Below are 21631 nucleotides of genomic sequence, written 5' to 3'. Positions count from 1 at the left end.
ATAAAACAATTAAACCTTGCAAATGCAGTAGTCTCTAGGAGGGAAACCCTGGAGGAAATTCTGCTTATTAAAACTGCAATTTTAGTTTCCATTAAAAAGGAGAGTAAGACAACAGAAGATGGGTTGGCAAGACAAATTATTTCTTAATGTCAGTTGAGCCTATTTCAAATGAGATAACATATCTACACCAGGTTGGGTTCAACACATTTTTGCCTCGTCAACTCATTTATCTAATTCAGTCATCTTGATTATAGCCTCCTGGACCTTCATTTTCAGAGGAAGAATTTCTTAACAAACAACCTACACAACACGCTGATTACTGAACAGTTAATTCTAATTAACTTGGCTATGGCAAGAGAATTTTGATAAAGTCCTAGACTGCAAATAAGGTTTGGTTATTCTGGCCAAACGTCTTTAAAATCAAAACCCACAGCAGAGTCTCCAGATGAGACATCAGAGTGATAGGGATCTAATTTAAAGAAACAAATGAGAAAATTAAAATCACAAATAATTTATTCTTCCGTTAGAATTGATGGAGTACAGTTTTAAATAGCAATGAAGTACACAGTGGTGGAAAATTGGCACAGAACCTACAAGCTTTTAATTCATAATAATGTTCCTCCTGCCATATCTGTTCAAACCTTGATGTGTATTTTCTATCGACTTCAACAAAACTGTTTTCCCTTTAAAAAGGATGCACAAATTGAAAATCTTGTTTTCCAGATATAATGTCACACTAGGAACACCAGGTTTTTGTTTTTTTTTCCCCCTGAACATTGATTGCAAACTGAAAAAAACAAAATATTATTTTACTCTTGGGTTAATCTTAAGTTTTATAATTTATAAAAGTTGCCAGGGATTCTTGAATGCGTATATTTCTGCAGAACAGAATATCCATTTATTTATCTGATACATAGTTGAAGGGCAATTTCAAAACCAATTTTTTTGTGTACTATTATTATTGATCAAGGTGCTGCCTCTCTCTCACATGCAACACTGTAAGTATTAATGCAGTTTAAAACAAAATTTGGCATTTGCCTCAAGGTTTTATACTTGATGTTATAAAACATCCCCTTGGTCTCATGTTAACCAATAAGAAAAATGGGCAAACAAAAATGCCCCTTCTTCTAAAGTTTTTAACTCCCAGTTAGGAAAGCTGTCCTGGTTCCGGCCAGGACGGGGTTAACTTTTGCAGCAGCCAGGAGGGGACACCTCATTTTCTGGGGACCCTTCCAGGCTGGGTAGTGTGGGGTGGAACGGGCTCTGGTGGTGAGCAATCAACCGCTGTGAAGCCTTCACCTCCTTCTTGCCCCCTCTGGCACTGGTATTGTTGCTGTTACTTTTGCTTCCTTATTTCTTTGCTGTTTCCAGTAAATTGTTCTCCCAAGCCGTGATCTTTACCTTTTGTGCCTCCAATTCTCCTCTCCAGCCTGCCACAAGGGAGGGGGAGGGAGAGTGGGGAGCAAACGAGCGGCAGCGCATGGTTTGGAGCGTGTCAGTGGGAACACTAAAACTGGGGAATACTGTTCCTAAACCACAACAAAAGTTTAGATAGGTTTTACAAAGTCCTCTAGGCTATATTGATACATACAAATTATTCAACTAAAGGTTAAAATACACTTATACAATACAGTCCTGTTCTCCATATTCTTTTTCAAGTTCTTTGCATATTCAAGCCAAGTAAAATTAACACTTGTCATTTTCTTTGTTATTGCAATTATTAAGAAGGATTACAGCTTGCTTATGCAAAGCTCTGACAAAACCCTTGAGAAATAAAACCCAAATGTTTATCTTGTTACCCAAAAAATGTTGCAGAAAATTGTCAAACTATGTTAAAAACAATTTTTACAAAACCGTTTCACTCAGAAAAATTGAAAAGCTTAAAAAATTCATCTTTGCACAAGACTATATTACACTGTCCTTAATTATGTTCCCATTTAGATAACTGGGATTCTCAATCTTTGTACGTGAACCCATCAGTGACATAGAATGCTCTCCATCTTTTCACTGTTATCTTTATTGTACACAATTTCAAGACTAATACAATCAAGCATTTACCATGCCCCTACCCATTTTTAACAGTAGATTTGTTATCCTGCCCAGCCAGTAGTGTACTGTCTTGCATATTCAACACATGAAAAACATAATATACAAAATATTGCTGCTGTAAAAAGTGTGCATTTCCCCTTTCCCCCTACAAAAAAAATCTGTGGAAAAAATATTAAATTCCCATAACCTTCATAAACATACAAAGCTGTTCGCACCTCTCAGTCTGTAACAGTATATTTGACATACAGCTCTCAACTCACTGCAAATTGTTATATCACAGATTTTCTGTCCAATATTGCCATCTAGAGTAGAGTTGTGAAACTAGTTTCTGAGAATCTACAGTCTTTAACAATTAACCCATAACGACTGTGTACCATAAAACAGCCACGAGATTTTTCCAAAATCTAGATGGAATGGGAAGTTCTCATCTTGGGAAGATGTCCACAGTGCTGAGGAGACAATATGGCTGCTAATAGATTTTGCCTACCGGAATGTGAGTACTTTTTCACTGTTGATAATTTCCATATTGACCCTAAAAAAAAGAGCAAAATACATAATTAGACCACAAGGTATATTTTCCTGAATTTAAAGCTGTAATTGGAAGACCATCCAAATAAACTGTGAGAATAAAAAGAAACAAAAGTAAACAATGAGTAACTAGTGTAGTTTCATCTCACTAAAATTACTTTGTGCTTTAATGTAGAAGTAAAGACATAAATTTAAGGCCAGGAACCTGATTTGATAAAAAGACTATACCTTTACATTCAAGAGGCTGCTGTGAAATTAGCAGAGCATTATCGAAAAACAAAAAATATGGATTAATTTCCACCTAAACTTTGGAAATTATTTCAAATAGTCAAGGTCACTTAAATTCAAAGTAATTTAGGAACTAACCATGACACAGAGGTACCTAAAATTATTGGTATTATTTTTCATTAGAGAAAAATGGTACATGTATTTCAAAACCAAGGCACATCCTGGGGAACACGAAGAACTGGTCCACATATCCTGCGGGAGGCAATTAATCCATAGATCTGATACACAGAATTACCACCCTTACTGATATTCTCTATTTCTTTAGACAGAATGTCATGTACTGCAGAGGTGGACAGAGGTGAAAGCATCAATGCTATAAGCTTACCATGATCCTTCACCACAGGGTTCAAGGATTGCAGAAAGACGTACTGTGTTAGGAAGTGAACACGCTCCAAACTGATCCTGCCACCATTCCATTCCATGTAAAGTACTACCACAACAAGGCAGTATTTTACATTTTAGTTTTATGTTGCAATGTCAGTTATGTTCCATTATAATATAACAGTCAGTCATGAAGAAGTGTTTCACAACAGCTGCCAGATGAGAATTTAAGCAGCACAACTCCTATGGGAATGGCCAGTATGAAAGAGAGGTCTTCTATAATTAAGTTTCCCAGTGGAACTTAAGATTGCACAAACTGAAGGAGCACAGCCTATCAACAGAGAGGCTTATCCACTTCTAATATAAGGAAAGCTGGAAAAAACTCAGTAAATTGTGATTAAGTTCCTTGATCCTATACTGGCCACAAGCAAAGTCTTCTCCTGTAGCTTATTGTTTTCAGAGGAAGCTATTGGTTCAGTGCATAAACATTTTATCTGTTAAATAATTAAAACTAACTGCATCTCTAAACTACCACACTGAGACTTTGTTCCTTCTTCCTTGTCTCTTCTAATTTCTGTAGAAAGAAAGACAACTGTCCTTTAAAATTGTGGGCAATTTTCACTTCCTCAGAGAAGTTTTTCTTGAAAGTTCAACTGATCTACTGACATAGTAGGATTTTATTTTAAAGAACTTCAACTTTATCATTTAGTTAATCTTAAAGTTATTTATACCAAGGAAATTAACAGTGTACATTTTAATGACATTTCTAAATGATACATAGCCAAAAGTTTGGATTTTTACAAGTTAGTACCTTTTCCAGGAACAAAACCTGTTTCATCCTTGAATTCTAAGATTAGCTTTTTTACGTGAGCCCTTCACTACAAATCCAGCCTAAAGTTTTGGTAGTAATTGTTTGTTTTAATCTTGTCTTAGCAGTGATAGGAGTGAAGCAGTTGATTTTCAGGTCTCTTCTTTCCCACGTTCACTGCTCCCTTACACTGCTCAGAGAAAATCTGTGCAAAACCAGGTTTCATGTCTCCCCATAAGCTCTGCAGCTGAAGGACCTCAGCTGCATGCCTGAGGTGCTTTTGCAACTGAAGAGGAAGATTATGATTAGGATTTGTCTTTGTGGAAAACAAATTCAACCATTTCTATTGCAAAGAAGTAATGAAAAATGATCCACCATGAGATTTAGAAACCTCATTTTTCATATAAGTCATTCGCCATAAGACTATGAAACACATCACCTTAATTTTTAACATCCAAAAATACTGCTGGGAAGGCCTCAATTACCCAAATTGCATTAAAACTTAGCAAACACAAGAGAGAATGACTAATCACAATTCCATACAAATGATTCTTGGTAACTTGCCAAGAAATAAACTCCATGAGAATTGTACACACATACTTGGAAGACCATGTCCTAAAATTCATTAGTTTAAATGTCCAAAATCTGAGATTATCAAATGAGAGTGTAAGAATCACAACTTTCTCATCAAACAAAAGAATACCTGGTCATATCCATAAGGCCTCTGCTGTGGTGGTTGTGGTGGCCCAGGCTGTGTGGGTCTGTATCCCCCATACTGCTGTCCTTGTCCTTGTGGATAATTGGGATATTGAGGCCCTGGACCACTCTGGGAAGGGCCTGGGGATCATTAAATGAAGCAGAAAAAAAAAAAAAAAAAAAAAAGAAGAAAAAAAAAAAAGAATGCTTAAGATGTTGGAAAGAAGAGAACAGGAAAAACACTGAATTTTACAACTAACCAGGAGTAAGAAATGCCACCACTGCGCAATTAAGTCTTTTCAGTGGCCCACCCCCCTCCCCCTGGAAAGTACCTTTGCTGCCAGGGCCTGTGCTCCCACCACAGAAACATTTATTTTTATTTATATATTCATTATTTAATATCAATGCATGTAGTTCCACGTACAAGGTCACAGGACAGAGAAAAACAAAGCAAGAAATGATAAACATGAGCCCTTTCCAGGATTTAGGAAGACAGTCTCCTGATATATGCTACTTTAATTCCAGAATTTTCTAATGCGAAGACCAGCCAGATAAGCAGCTATGTTTAACATTTGGACTTATTTCTGAAGAGACCTGCAGTACTGTGCTGCCAGAAAGTGGAGTCTCACACCACAGCAGGCAATCATGGATGGAATGTCAGGCAAGCAAGTTATATATGAATAAAATCTGAGATGTGACAAGCAGTAAAAGCTATTGTGAAATGGAAAAAAGCACCCTCTACTCCATACGCCTTTGGTAATATTAACTTTCCAGAATAAGGACAGGAAAAAACCCAAAACTTGGACTCCGTTATTTTTTGTCTGTAACAGAAGGAGTTCTTTTGCAATAGTATTAGCAGTTCTTTTGAACAGTAACTTTCTGTTACTATTCACAGGGATTTGGCCTGTCCACCACTGGAAGCTGCATGTTACCACCATCCAGAAGCCATGTTCCAAACAAAATTATCCCCATCTCCTCCAGCACTGGGAGAGATGGCGTACTCTGTATTTCAGTGTCACTCTCTATGAATCCTTTGCAGTGGATCTGCTAGCTTTTTCAATACCACCCCTTGAAAACTGGGTCTCTGTTTTTCAGAGCTGAAGATTTGCAGCTCTTCAGAAATGCTTTCTTTTAAACAAACCAAGGCTTTTTTTCCCCTCCACTCAGAAGGAACGGATGCATTTTAGCACCTGTGATTCAGTGCTAGAGAGGGGTAGTTTTAGCTACAGACATTGGACATTAAGATGACATCAGCTGGTAACTCCTTCAGTAATTTTGGATCTGTAAGACAGTGAAAAGACAACCTGGAGAAGAAAAGCTCGATAAGCTATTGCCATTCTCCTCAGGCCTCAAATCCCCTTGAACTATGCAGTTTCAGCTTTCCACCGAACCTTAAAGATTGATAATGACGGAGATATTGATTTCTTTTTGAAAATTAGAAAGCAATTAAATATTAAATTGAGCAAGAATACAACATCCTAGAAGTGCTGTGTTCATCTGACAAATGAACGTGGGTTTATTTATTCATGGTAATTCTTTATAGCTGAATTCTAAATATTCACTGAGACATTTCACAGAAAAAAATGGAACTTCAGTAACAATTTCTACCAGAAACCAGAAACTGAAAAATGTTATTCTGTTTTACGAATTATGTTGGGTAAGTAGCTCCAAAAGATTTCCTAATCCCTTTTCTTCTAGTATTTCTTAACCTAAACTTTCAGAATAAATCAATTTTATTTCTTTACTTACAAAGTTCAAAGCAGTGATCTACATAGATCGCCACACTGATCTTCAGTCTGTTCCTATATTATATTTAGTAGAACATAGGTACAAGTATTACTTTAGAACTATCAATTCATCCATAACCTTCAGAAGTAGAACACCTGGTAAATCTCAGTGGATCCTCTTAAAACTTAACTCTGTCTCAACATAACTGGATTTCATGTTTATCTGGCATTTATCTACATGGCAAACAAATTACTCGTGCATTTCCTCACATACACACAATGCTGGAAGGTTTAATCCTGCAAAAGAGCTGAAAGCTAAAATACATGGAATTTATGGAATTTCAGAGATTCATTCTTCTGTGATAAATATATATGACTTTACAGTATGCAAGCAAGTAAAACTTGCTCTCCTGACACAAAGATTTTTAGAATTAATACACCAAAATTACATTCTACTGCTTTAAGTTTCCTTTTTGGGAGGTCTTCCTTGAATCCAGGGACTTGTGGCAGAGGATTTCTCATTCCTGCCATGTATCATGAGGTTTGGACTACCAGTGCGAATTTATAAGGCACAGTGTCTTTAAAGCTGCACTGTCAATGCTTACAGTCCTTTCTCTACTGATCAGTCCAAGAATTTGAAAAGCATGATTCACGTATGTTGAATGAAGTTTTAAACCTGTTTTTAAAAGACTGTTCTAACTGGCAAATCCACAGATGAAAGGGATTCTTTGTCATCTTTCTGAGTGCATTCACCCACTGAGGACAGAAAAGAGCAATCTTTATGGGTCCTTCTAAATTACAGACACCCATTACAATGCCGTTTAGTCACCTCCAGTTTTCTGTGCTACCACACTCTCCTAGACTGTCAATAGATCTAATTCCCAAAAGACGCTGCCTTCTACGTTCTCTTGTCTCAGCCCAGTGAAACTAGAGGCACAGAGCTGTTCTGTGCAAGCCTGGCCTCAGGACACGGTCAAACAGGGATGCAGCAACACACAAGTCTCTCTTAGTCCTTTCTGTGACAGCTGTCTGTATCCTCAGGTTCTTACCATAACCCTGCTGTTGTCCTGGGTAGCCTTGTTGGCCGGGATATTGCTGCTGTTGTGGTGGATAACCCTGCTGCTGGGGTGGTCCTTGATATGCATCTTGCTGCTGACCATATTGCGAGTTTCCTGTAAGATCATTGCAAGAAAGCAAAAACTCATAAAGATACCTATTTTACTATATTTTTCCTTCTAAGATGCACAGCCAACAACACAAGAACAAAATGAAAATGCAATATTGATTTCAAAAACTGAACAAAACAAAGAAAACTCAAACCAAACAGAAGGAACTCGGCCAAACAAACTGCAGTTAAAGCCAATTTTGCAAAGTTGAACTGCAGCATTTTCAGCATCTCTGCCAAACGAGCATTACATTTACTGGAACATCACAGTCATAAGATCATGACTATGCTAAATAAAATAAAAAAAAAAAAAAAGACAAAATTAAGGACAGCTACAAGAGCACAGACTAGCTACACAAGATCAGCAAGCTGTTTCCTAATGGCACTATAATTATACAAAATATATACACACACAAAAAGATATACAACTGAACCAACAAATTTATGTTAAAATAAAAATTTCCATTGAGGTAAAAAAAAAAAATCTCTAGAGTGTTTTAGTCATTTTACTGTTGTTAGAATGGCAAATTGTGGTTATATATTTTAGGTGTTTGCAAGAAATTATTCTGAAGGCTTCAAGTTCCCTGCCATTTCCAAGACAGCCAGCAACTAGTATTCTACAAGAGCTTTGCATGGGTATAAGTTGTGTTGTGCAAGAATTTCTGTTCCCGTTGAGGGTGGGGGAGGAAAGGGAATGTATGTGTGTATGTGTGTGAAGGTATATAGATACCTCCTTCGTAGTAATGTTGTGAGGAATCCTCATAAGGCCTATCGTAGCCTTGTTCAGGATACGACGGTTGCTGATAACCGTAATCATTATGACCTACATCAATTCGACAAGAGACAGGAAGAAACGTTAATGGCCTCTGAGTGAAAACCCTAAAAATATTTCATTTCTCAGAAAAATGAAAAAAAAAAAATTTCAACTGGATATACATGAAAAAGAATTTTAAATTGTATTAGCCAAAGACTTATTAATATGATTTCCTTTCATATTGAATTAACATGTGACAGGGGAAAAAAAAAGCTTAATGCAGTAGTTCTAGAAACATCACAGCAAGGGATGGTCTTAACCTTCCGATAATCCTTGTTGGGGGAGTGGGGGGGGGAAGTACTTCATCTTTCACTCAAAAAAAAAATGAAAGCATTTAGGCCTTTCACATGTAAATAACCTGAATTAAATTAGAATGAACAAAGAAAGCAATTATCATACTTTGTCTAACACCTGTTCTGCTGATCTCCAATTCAAAAGCATATGCTAAAAGCAGTGTGAAATATAACAAATAAAGCTCAATGAAGTTATGAACCATTATCTACATTAAATTCTGTTTTTAAATGACAGATATGTAACACTCTCAAGGTTTTCCCTACAAACAGAATTCCTTCTTAAGGTCTTAAGAAAACTTTTCCTCTTACATTCCAGTCCTGAGCAGATTCATTACAAACCAACCTTTCTATTCAGAGACTACAGGCATCTCTGATTAAAAACAATCAATACATGCAGTAAGCATCCCACCTGTTGTTTGTCTTAGTACACATATATTTTATCTTATAGATGATGAAAATATATCTTATTTCTAACTTGGTCAAGAATACATGCCAAAATTTTGTTTACATTTGAAATTAAATAATATAAATTTGGAATAAAAACTTTACATACAAGTAAGGAAAGGAGAAAACAGTTCTAATACTCAGTGGTTTTGTTATGAGGTCTGCAACTGTACAATACATCACTGACTGAATTTTACATGCATACATAACCGTTAGAACAAGTCTTAAAATAAGCTCCTTGTATTCTATGAAAGAGTAATAATGAGGTAATAATAAAGATGACTCTTTAGAAGGAACAGATCTTAGAAGCAATCTATGCTGCTACAGAGCTGTTGATGGTAACATCTAACTGCCCTTACTAAATTGCCTGTAACAATTTAGTGTTCATGCGTGTACATAAATGCTCCAAAATGAAACCTGAATAATTACCAGTTAATGCAAATTGTAAAATAACTCTGCACATACATCTCCAGAAATTAACACATATAAGCTTATACAGATATGGCTTGATATATCTTAAAATCAATCTGATGGAAATTAAATTCAAACAACTGACTTGCATCCCTTTATTTGCTATGAAAAGTTGCTTTGGCAATTACACAACTTTGCTTTTTATACATTTTTTAAACATTAAGATCTACCACATTTCTTGAACTTCATAAGATACCATTAAGTTGCACACATGGTTATCACAGTAGTCAGGAGTCAGCATCTTTGTTGTCCCAGCCTCTGCTCAGCCTGAAAACAAGTTAATTTCAGCTTTTCTAACTTATAACACAATCCAATAGTCTTCAGCACTCCATATTCCAAGAGGTAGGAGGACAGATTTATGAAATTCAAAGTTTCAGTCTTGTCTTGAAAGCACTGAGGGGACACCTAAAGAGGATTCACATTTCCAATATCCTCAGGGCAAGGACCATTTTATTCCTATATAAATGTTAAACTGAAGGCCCATAACATGTCAGCAATAACACATTTGTGCGACTTATATGACAACTAAACACTAAGTTTAAAAAAGTATTTACAGAAAAAACTCACATCTTTTTAGCAAGTTTTTTCAGTTCAGTAAAATTTTTAATAAAAGGATATCGCCCCCTCTCTTAATGATAATAAAGTTATGACTGTTTAAATTCATCTCAATTATATTAGATATGCTAAGGAACTCTCCATTCTTTGAGAAAAACCAATTATTTCCATTCTTTTGAAATACTAAAACTGTTGTTAAGAGTTTCAAATTACATGCTTTAAGTTGTAAATTTAACTAGCCATAGTAACTTAAACTAGTAACAATTGTAAAAAATTGTAGTAACAATTCTGAATTTCAGAGGTTTTGTAAATGTGAGGTATGATATCCAATTACTATTCTTGCCTCATCCCCTAATTTTGGGCATATGACTACATTAGTATTGGGCAGGTATAGAAAATGGGAAAGTTAACATTTATGAGAGATTACCATCAGGGTAATATTGCTGGTTCATGCCTTCTGGAGGACCTTGTCCACCATGACTGTATTGGTCCCCATAATAGTCTTCCTGGCCTGAGTACTGCTGTGGTGGGCCTGAAAAACCACAACCAGTCAATACGTAAATAACTTGTTTTCTCTGTTATAAAGCCTGCTAATTTCTGATTTTAGTATGAGAAATATTTCTCAAATGTATTCCCCACCCATATTGTTGCATTACAGATAACATATGTAATCTGGTTTAGTTAAAAAAATAAGTAAATGTATCTATCTACATATACAAACACACAGTTGTTTGGCTGCACTAGACTGAGACTATATATATCAAACTTCAGTTTTGAGCTCATTTTAGGAATATGTGTATAACAAACTAAGGTGTTAAAAATAAAATTATTCTTTGTTGAAAAGGACTAAAAAGAAAAAAGAAAACCAAGATCATGGAACATTGTTCCTTTTTTTGTAATTGAATGAATTCAGAACCAAGTAGGTATTCTGTTCCTTTTTTGTACCTATCATTTACATTTCAAAACAGAATTCTGCATCAGCATATCTGAGACGCATAATTTCAGGATGCATAATCTCAGAAAGAACCAAAAGAAAAAGAAAACAAACTTGTCTTCACTTTTCATGGTGATAGCAGTAATCTCTTGCTGCAAGAACCACCCTTAAAAAGGGTAACAAAAAGAGTGTGCAAACAAAGTCTGTCACAACAAATGACTTGACAGAAATTTGGTGTAAGCCAGAAAGTGATGTAAAATGGTTTTAAACATGGTTATTTAAAATCAGTGTAAAAACACTGAAGTGAATTCCTACCTTGCTGTGGTGGCCTGTATGGAGGAATCTGTCTCTGCCCCATCATGTGATTTCCTTGGTTAACTTGGCCCATCATTCCCATTGGTGGCTGCTGCCCCTGGTAATGCTGGCCACCTGCCTGTGGCATGTTGTATTGCTGGGAGGGAGGCTGCTGGTGCATCATTGGACCTGCAAAAGGAGAAGCAGCAAAAATGTCAAATATGCAAAAAATTATTTGTATTAAACTTTTCCAAAAGAACATGGAAACCTCAACCTTTAAAAATGGACCAAAAAAGGCTTTGCACATCCAGTGTTCTGATAGGGGTTTGTTGTTTCTGGACCTATGAAAATGTAGGTGAACAATTCAGTAATCAACTACAAAACTGAAGTCAGCCTGAATAAGGTTGCTTTTTAGATTATTTTTCTTCAAAACCACAGATTATTTTATACACACACAAATATAACTGAAACACTTTTATGACTTTTTGTTTTAAAAACTATCTTCAAAAAAGTGTAGGTGAAAACCTGATGGTGAAACCTTGGTAAGTCATAGAAAAATTATTTAACATTTGTGATCTCCTCAGAGCATAGTTTCAATACACACATAGTTGCTGTTATATTCCATCAACAAACCACTAAGCTGTTATCACAAAATCAACAATTTTATTTAGCCTGTAAAGACAAACCACGGGAACCTGACAGGCAATTACACAACCAGCATAAGCAGAAAGCCCCCAGAACACAGGCTCTGCCTGACTCTGAACGGTCCCAAACAGTCTGTAACAAAAAAATCTTTCATACCAAATTGCACCAAGTTTCTATGAACCACAGGAAGAGACCAGGAAAGGTCAAGTATTGTCCATGTTTTATCAACTGACAAAATCTGATTAAGGCTGTACTTGGAGAAATGCAAATTTCAGTAATGAAAACAGACAGTTAAAGAGCACCCTACTGACACCACACAGCAATGAAAACGATGATTACACCATTTCATTATATGAGACTGCAGGTTAGACTGATATTTAACGAAGAACAGCCTCTGTGCCTCCTCTGTAGTACCACTTCAGAAAAGAGCTATTCCAGTATCAAAAACATGAGGAGGAAAAAGTTGTGACAGGGAGCTGAACTTTTTTAAGTAACATATTTTTGTAACAGATTAATTCAAACCACTTCACACATACTGCCCAGTCCATAATGGTGAAACCCTAAACTTTTTTGCCTTTTTAAAAAATAACTTATTTTATAAACTACAAAGACAATAAGAAACTAGCAGCCTCATTAAAAATTAAAACAAACTATGTCATCAAACTAGCAGAGCCACTCCTAAGTGCCATCCAAGGAAAAAAAGGAAGATATCACCTACTTTCTGTATGCTTAGATTTTTCCATTCCATTTAGTATTTTTAAATAACTTGGTGCTGAAGCACAAGCAGAAAGTCCTGAATGAAACTACAGTATTGGAAAAATACCTAGATACAGTAATGACAATGGATTTATACAGGAAAGGGAATATGTAGTCACATAGATCTGTCTATGCAGAGTTATGAGGGAAAGTTAAGACAAATTAATTAATGGTATGAATTCAAATTTAGCTGCATGAATGAATAAATTTAGATCTAATGCTAAATCCCATAAAACCCCTGTGTGATATCTCTCACTGAGAAATAAAGTGACCTAAACTTCATTTTCCTCTAGAGATAAATATTGGCCACTCTTAAGAAGATCCAGTTATGCTTCTATCTTTCAGTATGGGAAGTTTCTTTGTCCTGACTTCGAAGTTTAAAAAAAAAAAGGGTTAAATTCAGATGCACTTATTTTAGCTATTGGCAAAATACATTTCCCTTTTTGATCTTCTAAACAAGTAGGTAATTTAGATTATTCCATTTCACTACTCCTCTGTTTGGAGGTACTGAGAAACATTAAGCAGTCTTGAAAAAAAAATAGAAACTTGTTGCCATAATATTCCTAGATCTCAAGAAAGCTTGTTAATTAACAATATTAATATTAGTCACAATACAATGTGATAAAATGTGTTGGATCCCTATGGTGCAATGTAGAGATTTTCTGTTTGCTTTTTAAATTAGAACTTCATTAACGCTTTGTAGAGCCACAATGAGAATTCACTACCCTGTATCAGGCTGTGTGTTGTGCTCATAACAGACGGCCTGGCTTCCTTCCAATTTGGTTCTTATTAAGAACACACCTATAAGAACCACCATGGTCTCTACTGCCTCATGGAACATAACCATTTTATGCAGCAGTTCTGATGGATGAGGGAGCTTTGAATTTATTCTTCCATTTGAAAAATCTAGCCTAGGAGAAAGCTACATTTATTCATCATATAACACTTAATATGACATAAAATCCCCAAACTTAATAAAAACCTTAAGACTATTAATTCATTATCTATTTGGATATGGAGAAATTTGAGAAGTGGGTCTGAGAAAACGTCATGAAGTTCAAGAAGTCCAAGTGCCAGGTGCACCACCTGGGTTGGGGAAAACCCAGACATGAGTACGGAGTGGAGAACTCACTGAGAGCAGCCCTGAGAAGAACTTGAGGGTTTGCATTGATAAAAAGCTGGGTCTGAACTAGCAATGTGGGCCTACAGCCCTGTATCCTGGGCTGCATGAAACCACATGGCCAAGAGGTCAAGTGAGGTGATTCTGCCCTTCTACTCTGCTCTGGTGTAATCTCACCCAGAGTGCTATATCCAGCTCTAGGGTGTCCAGCACAGGAAAGACACAGACCTGTTGGAGCAAGTCTAGAGGAAGGCCACAAGGATTATCAGAGGGATAGAGCACCTCTCCTGTAAGGAAATGCTGATAGAGCATGGAGAAGAGAAAGCTCCAGGGAGACCTCATTGTGGCCTTCCAGTATTTTAAGGAGGCTTTATAAAAGGGAGGGAGATGGACTTTTTATACAGGCAGATAGTGACAGGACAAGGGGCAATGGTTTTAAATTGAAAGTAGGTATAGATTGGATATTTGGAGGAAATTCTTCACTGTGAGGGTGGTGAGGCACTGAAACAGGTTGCCCAAAGAAGTTGTGAATGTCCCATCCCTGGATGTGTTCAAGACCATGATGGATGGGGCTCTGAGAAACTTGGGCTAGTTGTAGCACAGGCAGGGAGCTTTCAGGTCCCTTCTAATCCAAACTATTCAATGATTCTATAATGTTTTCTAATATTTGTAGCACATATTTTTGTAATCAATCTAAAATACAGCTTTTGAATTTGCAACAACAAACTACATTTGGTGAAAATCATGATCTCTTCCTGACCTGGAGATAAGACTTTCACATACAAAGTTCACATAACTGAGCTGTAAGAGAATGATCAGTGCTTTCAAAAACTCTCCATAGAAGCCCTTTTTTTTGTGAATTTCTAGAACTATTAAATCCAGAGAGGACAAAGTATCTTATCTGTACACAGTTCAAAATTCATCCAAAGAAATATTGTGTTAAGATTATCTCTGTAAAATAGGCAGGTACAGAATTTAACTGGTCTATATTATCAATACACATTTTTGTTTAGTAGGTGTAGGTAATTTTGAGCAGTTGAGGGAAAAAAATAACTTCTGCTTCAGCCAGTATCTCATAAGGAGGCCTCATCTACAGGGAAGAACAGGTATGTGGATTAGAGCAAAATTGGAATACTACCTAATCTTCTTACAAATAGTGACACAATGGCAGTCTCCTGACAAGGACTTTTGGAAACTGACAACCTAGTCTTCACACAGGTATGACAAACAAAGAAACAGAAATACAAACTGAAAGTAGGTCCCAGGCTAAGTTAACAAATCTGAGACCAGAAGTGCAGAGGATGAAAGAGCTGCAGAGAAGTTTAGTGGTTTAAAGATGTCTCCTTAGCATTGTCCTTTATCCTGAAACTCAGATACTGGTGATAAAACGCTGTAAGAGGACAAGAATAACCAATGACAAATGGTTGAACCTTTTGAAGCAGAGAAGTTAGGAACACACTCACAAATGAACTGGTCACTGCTGTTCTGACTAAAAAGCTATGGGAATAGGTAGGTATGACCAAAAAGCAGCAGTACAAGGTACTGATTCTTCAGCCTTCAAAATTACACTGGTTGTGTTGATCAGGTGTCTATTCTTCAGGCACTTCACAGTGTACACCTACATAGATGTACACTGCAACTGGTTATCCATATCTAGAGGATCAGCAAAGCCCATCATGCCAGACTTACTACAGTCAATCTCATCACTGTGTCTACTGTTACAAAAATAACAAAATACACATCACTGCAGCAGCTGTTTTTCCACATCTAAAAAAAAAATCCTTGTTTTTAAGACTATGGTTTTAAGCTTTGTGAGAGCTGTCTTAGAAACTATAATGTAGGGTCAATTTAACTTGACAAACACTATAGTTCAGATGTGCTTAGTCAAATGAACCACCATCCTAAAGATGTTTTAACACCAGAAGCATTTTAAACATTATCTCAAAAGACTTTGAGGATACAAAACTTTTTTCTACTCCTAATGTATGATTCAAGCTACAAATTAAAGACAGAAGACAATTCTCCACACTTGCACACTCCACAAACTTCTCATCCCAAACTGAACCATAATTTCAGGTATCATTTGGAAAAAAATAGTACATAAAATGTCATAGAAAAAAAATTCCTTAGATACCAACATTGCCTTTCATGTTTTACCCTAGGGAAAGAAGATGAAAGCACAAGTTCTGTGGCAGCTGTTTATATCTTTTGTTTTTTCATGACTAAACTACAGTGTCTTCTGCAACTAGACATCCTACACAATGCAGCTATAGCATGATGTTGTTTCAGAATGTGGAGGCAATTTTATTTCCCTTTAATAGGATAGATTTCAAAAAAAATTTAGACTGCCCTGCTTTTTCCATAACATCTTGACTACTGTAAGTAATCAAGGTACTGAAACATAACAGTCTCAGCTTACATGGAAGTGAACAGATGGCAAGACGTTCACAAAAGGTAGTCAAACATAGAAATCATTTGATCCTGATCTGCCATACCCTGAATATGTTTACATTTTAGCTAACATTGGATGCTCCTCTCTGTATGTTTCTTTCTTTATGTGCACAACAAAAGAACCTGAATCTGCATCTGCTTCATCTCTACTTTTCCCCTATCATCATGTTTGCTTGTAAGTGAAAGAGCTCTGAAATTTTAATGGAGTTTTGCCAAGGTTATATACATGAAACTATCATGAAGGTTATATAAATGAAATGAAATGAAACTATCATTATAAAATTTCAGCACCAGATTTAACAACTGGTTTGCAAATGACTGAGGCAACATGATACTGTCCTGTAAAAGTCACCTATAAACTAGTTCCCCTTTCCCTTACCACAGGCAACATAAAATGCTCATTCAATAGAGACTGGGAGTTTGGCAACTTTGTGTCAAGTTCTTCTAGCAAGGGATGGAATCCCAGCAAAAGGATCTGAGAAATGAGAAATTTCTATTGGACGGCCATGCATAGCAAACAGAGTTTCTGAGATGACCAAACTACAGTTTCTTGGTTCTTACTTGTAAAATGTACTAATTCTACTACTAAATATGATTCCCTGAGTGTGAAAGATTTGGTCAACATGAAAAATGAGGAATTTTCATGGAAATTTCAGGTTTCAGAAGTATCATGCCTACATCTCCCCTCTGAAAAGTCAAAAATTCGCAACACTTGAAATTTTTTTTCAACCTAAGTAGTTTACCATATTCAAGAAGAAAGGCACCCATATGAACATGGTTCCTTCCATATTAATTCAATTTCTTCTGCTTCCTATCTTTTCCAAAAAGGTAACCAATATTCCTTGCAGATGTCCCAGGCTACTGTCTGGGATGAAGAGTCATCTACAGAAACTTCCATGTAAAATATTCTACTTTTTAAGTCCAAAATTACTAGAATTCCTCTTTTAAACTGGACTGACTATGTAAAATTCATATCATGAAAACTTTTCTTCTCATTTAAGGTATTCCTCTGGATAGCATTTTATAACTAGTGCAAATCAATGAATACAGAGTGGATACAGGAAGTAAACCCAGCAAACTATTTTGTTACTATGCAGATTATTTCTTAATTAACACTTTTTCTTTTTTTCTTGCTAACACCATCTGCCTCACAAGGTGTATATACAGCAAGGTGTTTTGGTAGCAAGTGCACATAAAGAGGTTATGCTGAAGCATAATCCAAGTGTTAGAGCAAGCCTTTCTGACTGTTATGGTGGTTTTATCTATTACATAATAGTATGCTTTTCCTTCCCCTAGAAGTACTGGCTTCATTCAGTACACAGTAGGTATTACTCCCTGAAGAACTTTCCGTATTTTGTTTCTTCCTAATACATGTGAGATGTGATGCCTAGTCAAAAACTGAAGACAGAACTATTAATTCATTCATAGGTTTTCTTATGACACCCATAAGTAATTTGTCCAAATCTTCATAATGAATACACTTTGACAACTCTATTGTGAAATCAGATGGTACTGTAATCTTAACATCAGATTCATTCCTCTACAGATGAGGAATCTACACAGGGAAAGATTAAGGTCAAAAACATCTACTAATTTTTAACAGCCAGCTTGAGATGCTAGGACCTCATCTTGTAGAATATTTAGCATTATATTTAGCCAGTGCTGTTATTAACTGACAGATGTAGTAGGATCTCTCATTTTCAGTATGGATCATTCCTGTAAGACAAAGAATGAAAGCATACTTACGGGTTCACAAACATCTCCTGACAAGAACACTGAGAAATTTTGCTTCACTTGTGTTTCTGAATTGTTGCACATCTGACCAGTTAGGAAATATTTGAGTTACAATCTTCTTAATCCCCATTTGTTAAACTGCACTGAGTGCATTTCCTAGCAGCTCATTCTTGTTTCTTCACTTAGGTGAGAAGCCTGAAGTGGTCAAACTTGGCTGAGACCTCTGCCCAGCCAGACTGGGGCTTGGCTACCTACCTCTAAATTTCTCATGTTCTCATAGATTACTCTTCGTTCTCTGCCCAGCTGTCTTGGAGTCACAAGAGAGTGAAGTTACAAAAATACTTCCTCTAATTTGTCATCAAACTTCAATACACATGTAACAACTAAGAGTAGAAAACTGAAGTGTACAAAGCAGACCTGACTGGGAATCATCTTAGATCAAAAAAACAAACATGCCCATCTTCTGACTTAAGACTTCCTCTCTCAGAGATATTTGGAACAGTATTTTTCATTTAACAGCAAATAGCACTTTGCTTGCATAACATACAAGTTTCAAAGCCTTGCTCCAAAGAAAGGGGCACCTGCACTCCTACATTTATATATGAAGTGCTCTGTTTACTAATCTTTTTGTGAGACATTTAAACATTTTAAATATAATTTTTAACCTGACTGCCCTCTACTTCTGTGAAACTTCTGCAAAGAACAGAACCAGCCCTGAAGCAGGCAACTTGGAATGGAAAAAGTCTCAGCCTAAACGGTCAAAACTTGGCAGAATTAAGAGTTACACAATGCAAAAGCTTGCTGTGGCTCAAATGGCTATGGTAACATTGTTCTAACCAAAGATATTGCTCTTGTTCTTTAACCTATAATTTGGTTATAAAGAATATAAAATACTATTTTATTCTTTATTCCCCAAAGTCACATAAGTGCCATTATTCAGAACAGAAACCTTTTAAGTTTATTTCTGCTTATTTTCTGATGATCAATTTTCAAGTTTGACAGACTACTGAAAACACACGAGAAAAATATTATGAGGAAGAGTAAAGAATGCTACTTTGAGATGGAATCATTTTAGGCCACTCACAAGAAAATGTTTTCTGTAGAGTGACTTAATAGATGGCGCCCTCATAACTGCTCCATAATTATTGCTAACTTTGCAACCAAAAAATCTGAACTTAAATGGCACAGGGCTTTTTCAAAGCATCTTACAACGTTAACCAGATTACTATGCTATGTATTGCCCAGAATACAGACATAACTTGCCAGCTCAGAGACAGTCAAAAATATTCCCACTTACGATTTTCTCTGCTATGTGCTTATCTCTTGTTTCTTTCACTGCTATACTTTAAGAAAAATGCTATTAACATTGTGGATGTCAAAGGCCTCAGACCTCACACTTTCCCTACTGGTAAGGAAAGTGCAGAAGGAACTTCTCTCATCATGACTTAATTTTAGCCTCTCATTTAAGTCTTTTGTCTGTACACCTTTCTGTAACCTAATAATCAAACCGATCAGTATGACCTGGTCTGTCTATACACCTCAGGAACAGATGGTATCTAAATATAGAAAACTGGAGCTCTTGTTTGTCTTATGTCTTCTAGCAGGTGCTATGTACAGAACCAGTGCAGTAATAGACTTAGCAGGTAAGTTGAAAATACTGATTGCTGACTTGTAAAGCATCTCTATAACAATATGCAGTACATATACAACTTAATAGTTTGTTGTGCTGTGACTCTAATGCAATATTTTAATTCCACAATGTTCTTGCACTTCCACAAGGACATCAAAACATCATCAGTTTATGCAATGGAAATATCTTAGATACAAAATTAGTTTTGACTTTTACTATATACACAAGGACATCTCATGAAAGCAGTAGGGAGTACCAGATTTATTCCTGGAACTGAATTTTGCTTCTCTAAGACTAACAGACATTCCAAGCTAAAACAGCATGGAGTAAACAAAGACTAACTAGGTATAACAATCTGAGGGCTATCTGACTTTAATTTTTCAATTTAAAGCAGAGATTTCTTTTATCAACCTGAATGACAATAACACATTGCTAGAAGCATAAAGTCTGAAAAAGACAAACAGCAGTTCCAGCTTATAACTGATGAAAGTAGATCCATTCCTAGGTTTTCACATAATACTGGAAAATAGTTCAATGTCTGCAAATAAACAAGAAGTCAAAGATGCATATGAGAAAAGAGATGTAGAATCTTCCAAACATTCACAGGGTACTCTGAGGTGATCCTTCCATAAGGATCATTGAGACCACATCTTAGGTAAATGGCCCATAGGGTGACTGAAGTCACAACCTTTGTGTTCCTAGCACATTACCCTAATCAACTGAGCCAACTTCAGGGTACAAATACACTTAAAGAAGGAAATCTACAAGGTAAGACCTTACAAAAATCTGCACCCAAGATGTTCTCCTTTTACAGAAGCTAACAAACACCTCACTTACCTTGGTTTGGTTGCATATTCATGTTCGGCCTGGGCCCATAGTTGCCCATTGGCTGTCCCTGGCTCATTGTCATCTGATTCTGCACTGGCATGCTCTGTGACGATGGCACTGAGTGATTATAGCCACCCATGGACCCATGGCTACTTGAAGGCATATTCATGGAACTGTTTGTCATATTGAGTTGGTTAGGTCCAGGTCCTTGCATAGGCATATGGTTGGGTCCTTCAGAAAGAAAAACAGGGAAAAAAATTGTACATTAAGCATCATAAAAGCAGGTGAAAACAGTCATAATGAATCACAAAACTAAACAGAAGTCATTAAATACAATTACATGAAAATTAATTTAAATACGGTTTGCATGTGATTCCCTCACTTCAAAAAGAAAGTAACAGCTCATTTCTACTACATTTTCTTTTGTTGAGTAGCTAAAGCTACAGAAACAAATGTGAATTATCACATAGCTCATCTTCTACCTGTATCATACACAAAACTAGTCTTTTTAGTACTTGCCTAACACAGCCTGAATTTTGTTCTGAATGGCACAAGACCAGCGTAACAGACAGCTTGACAACTCCATCAGAGCTGTAATTGTTACAATGGCTGCAACATTTCTGTGTATTCAAACAACCCATGTTAGACAATTTTTTGAAACTAACCATTAGTATTATTTTCAAATGCAGGCAGTATTAATAATGTCATGGTGAAATTACAGAGAATCATAAAAACATTTTGGCTGGAAAAGACCACTAAGATTGCCAAGTCCAACAACAAATTTAATAGCGCCAAGTCCACCACTAAATGCTAACCTAGGCAAACTTTCATTCAAATGATTATACAGCTACCCACAGAAGAAAGAAAAGGAGACAAACACTCCATAGATCACTGATACAACAGCAAAGGCATTTATGGAAAACCTGTGAGTCGGACTAGTTTTTCTACAGAGCTGTTTTAATGCCCCTGTAGATAAAAATCTAACCACAACTTGGTCATAACAAGAAGACAACTCTTGAGTTTATCTCCTGAGATGGGAATGAGTAGAAATCATAGTAAGGCATCAAGACTTCTTTTTTG

General features: G+C 36.3%; 1 protein-coding gene across 3 annotated transcripts in view; it reads right to left on the bottom strand.

Moving 5' to 3' along the window:
• Positions 1–495: 495 nt before the first annotated feature.
• Positions 496–21631, bottom strand: part of SS18 (SS18 subunit of BAF chromatin remodeling complex) — a 43665-nt gene continuing 22529 nt past the window's right edge. The window contains exons 5-11 of one of the 3 annotated variants that reach the window (XM_086889841.1): positions 20561–20782; positions 11409–11576; positions 10587–10691; positions 8313–8405; positions 7467–7589; positions 4698–4831; positions 496–2581 (exon numbers count right to left, since the gene is read on the bottom strand). In XM_086889841.1, coding sequence (XP_086745967.1) covers positions 2555–2581; positions 4698–4831; positions 7467–7589; positions 8313–8405; positions 10587–10691; positions 11409–11576; positions 20561–20782 — 872 coding nt within the window. In that variant the 3' untranslated portion in view covers positions 496–2554. The remainder of the gene's footprint in view (positions 2582–4697; positions 4832–7466; positions 7590–8312; positions 8406–10586; positions 10692–11408; positions 11577–20560; positions 20783–21631) is intronic. The other 2 variants (XM_086889851.1, XM_086889861.1) reach the window with 2 other exon arrangements.

The sequence above is a fragment of the Cyanistes caeruleus genome, chromosome 1, assembly GCF_971803275.1.
Source record: "Cyanistes caeruleus chromosome 1, bCyaCae1.hap1.1, whole genome shotgun sequence".
NCBI classification, from domain to species: Eukaryota; Metazoa; Chordata; class Aves; order Passeriformes; family Paridae; genus Cyanistes; species Cyanistes caeruleus.
The sequence above is the reverse complement of the archived record's forward strand: the minus strand, read 5'-3'. Positions and strand labels throughout refer to the sequence as shown.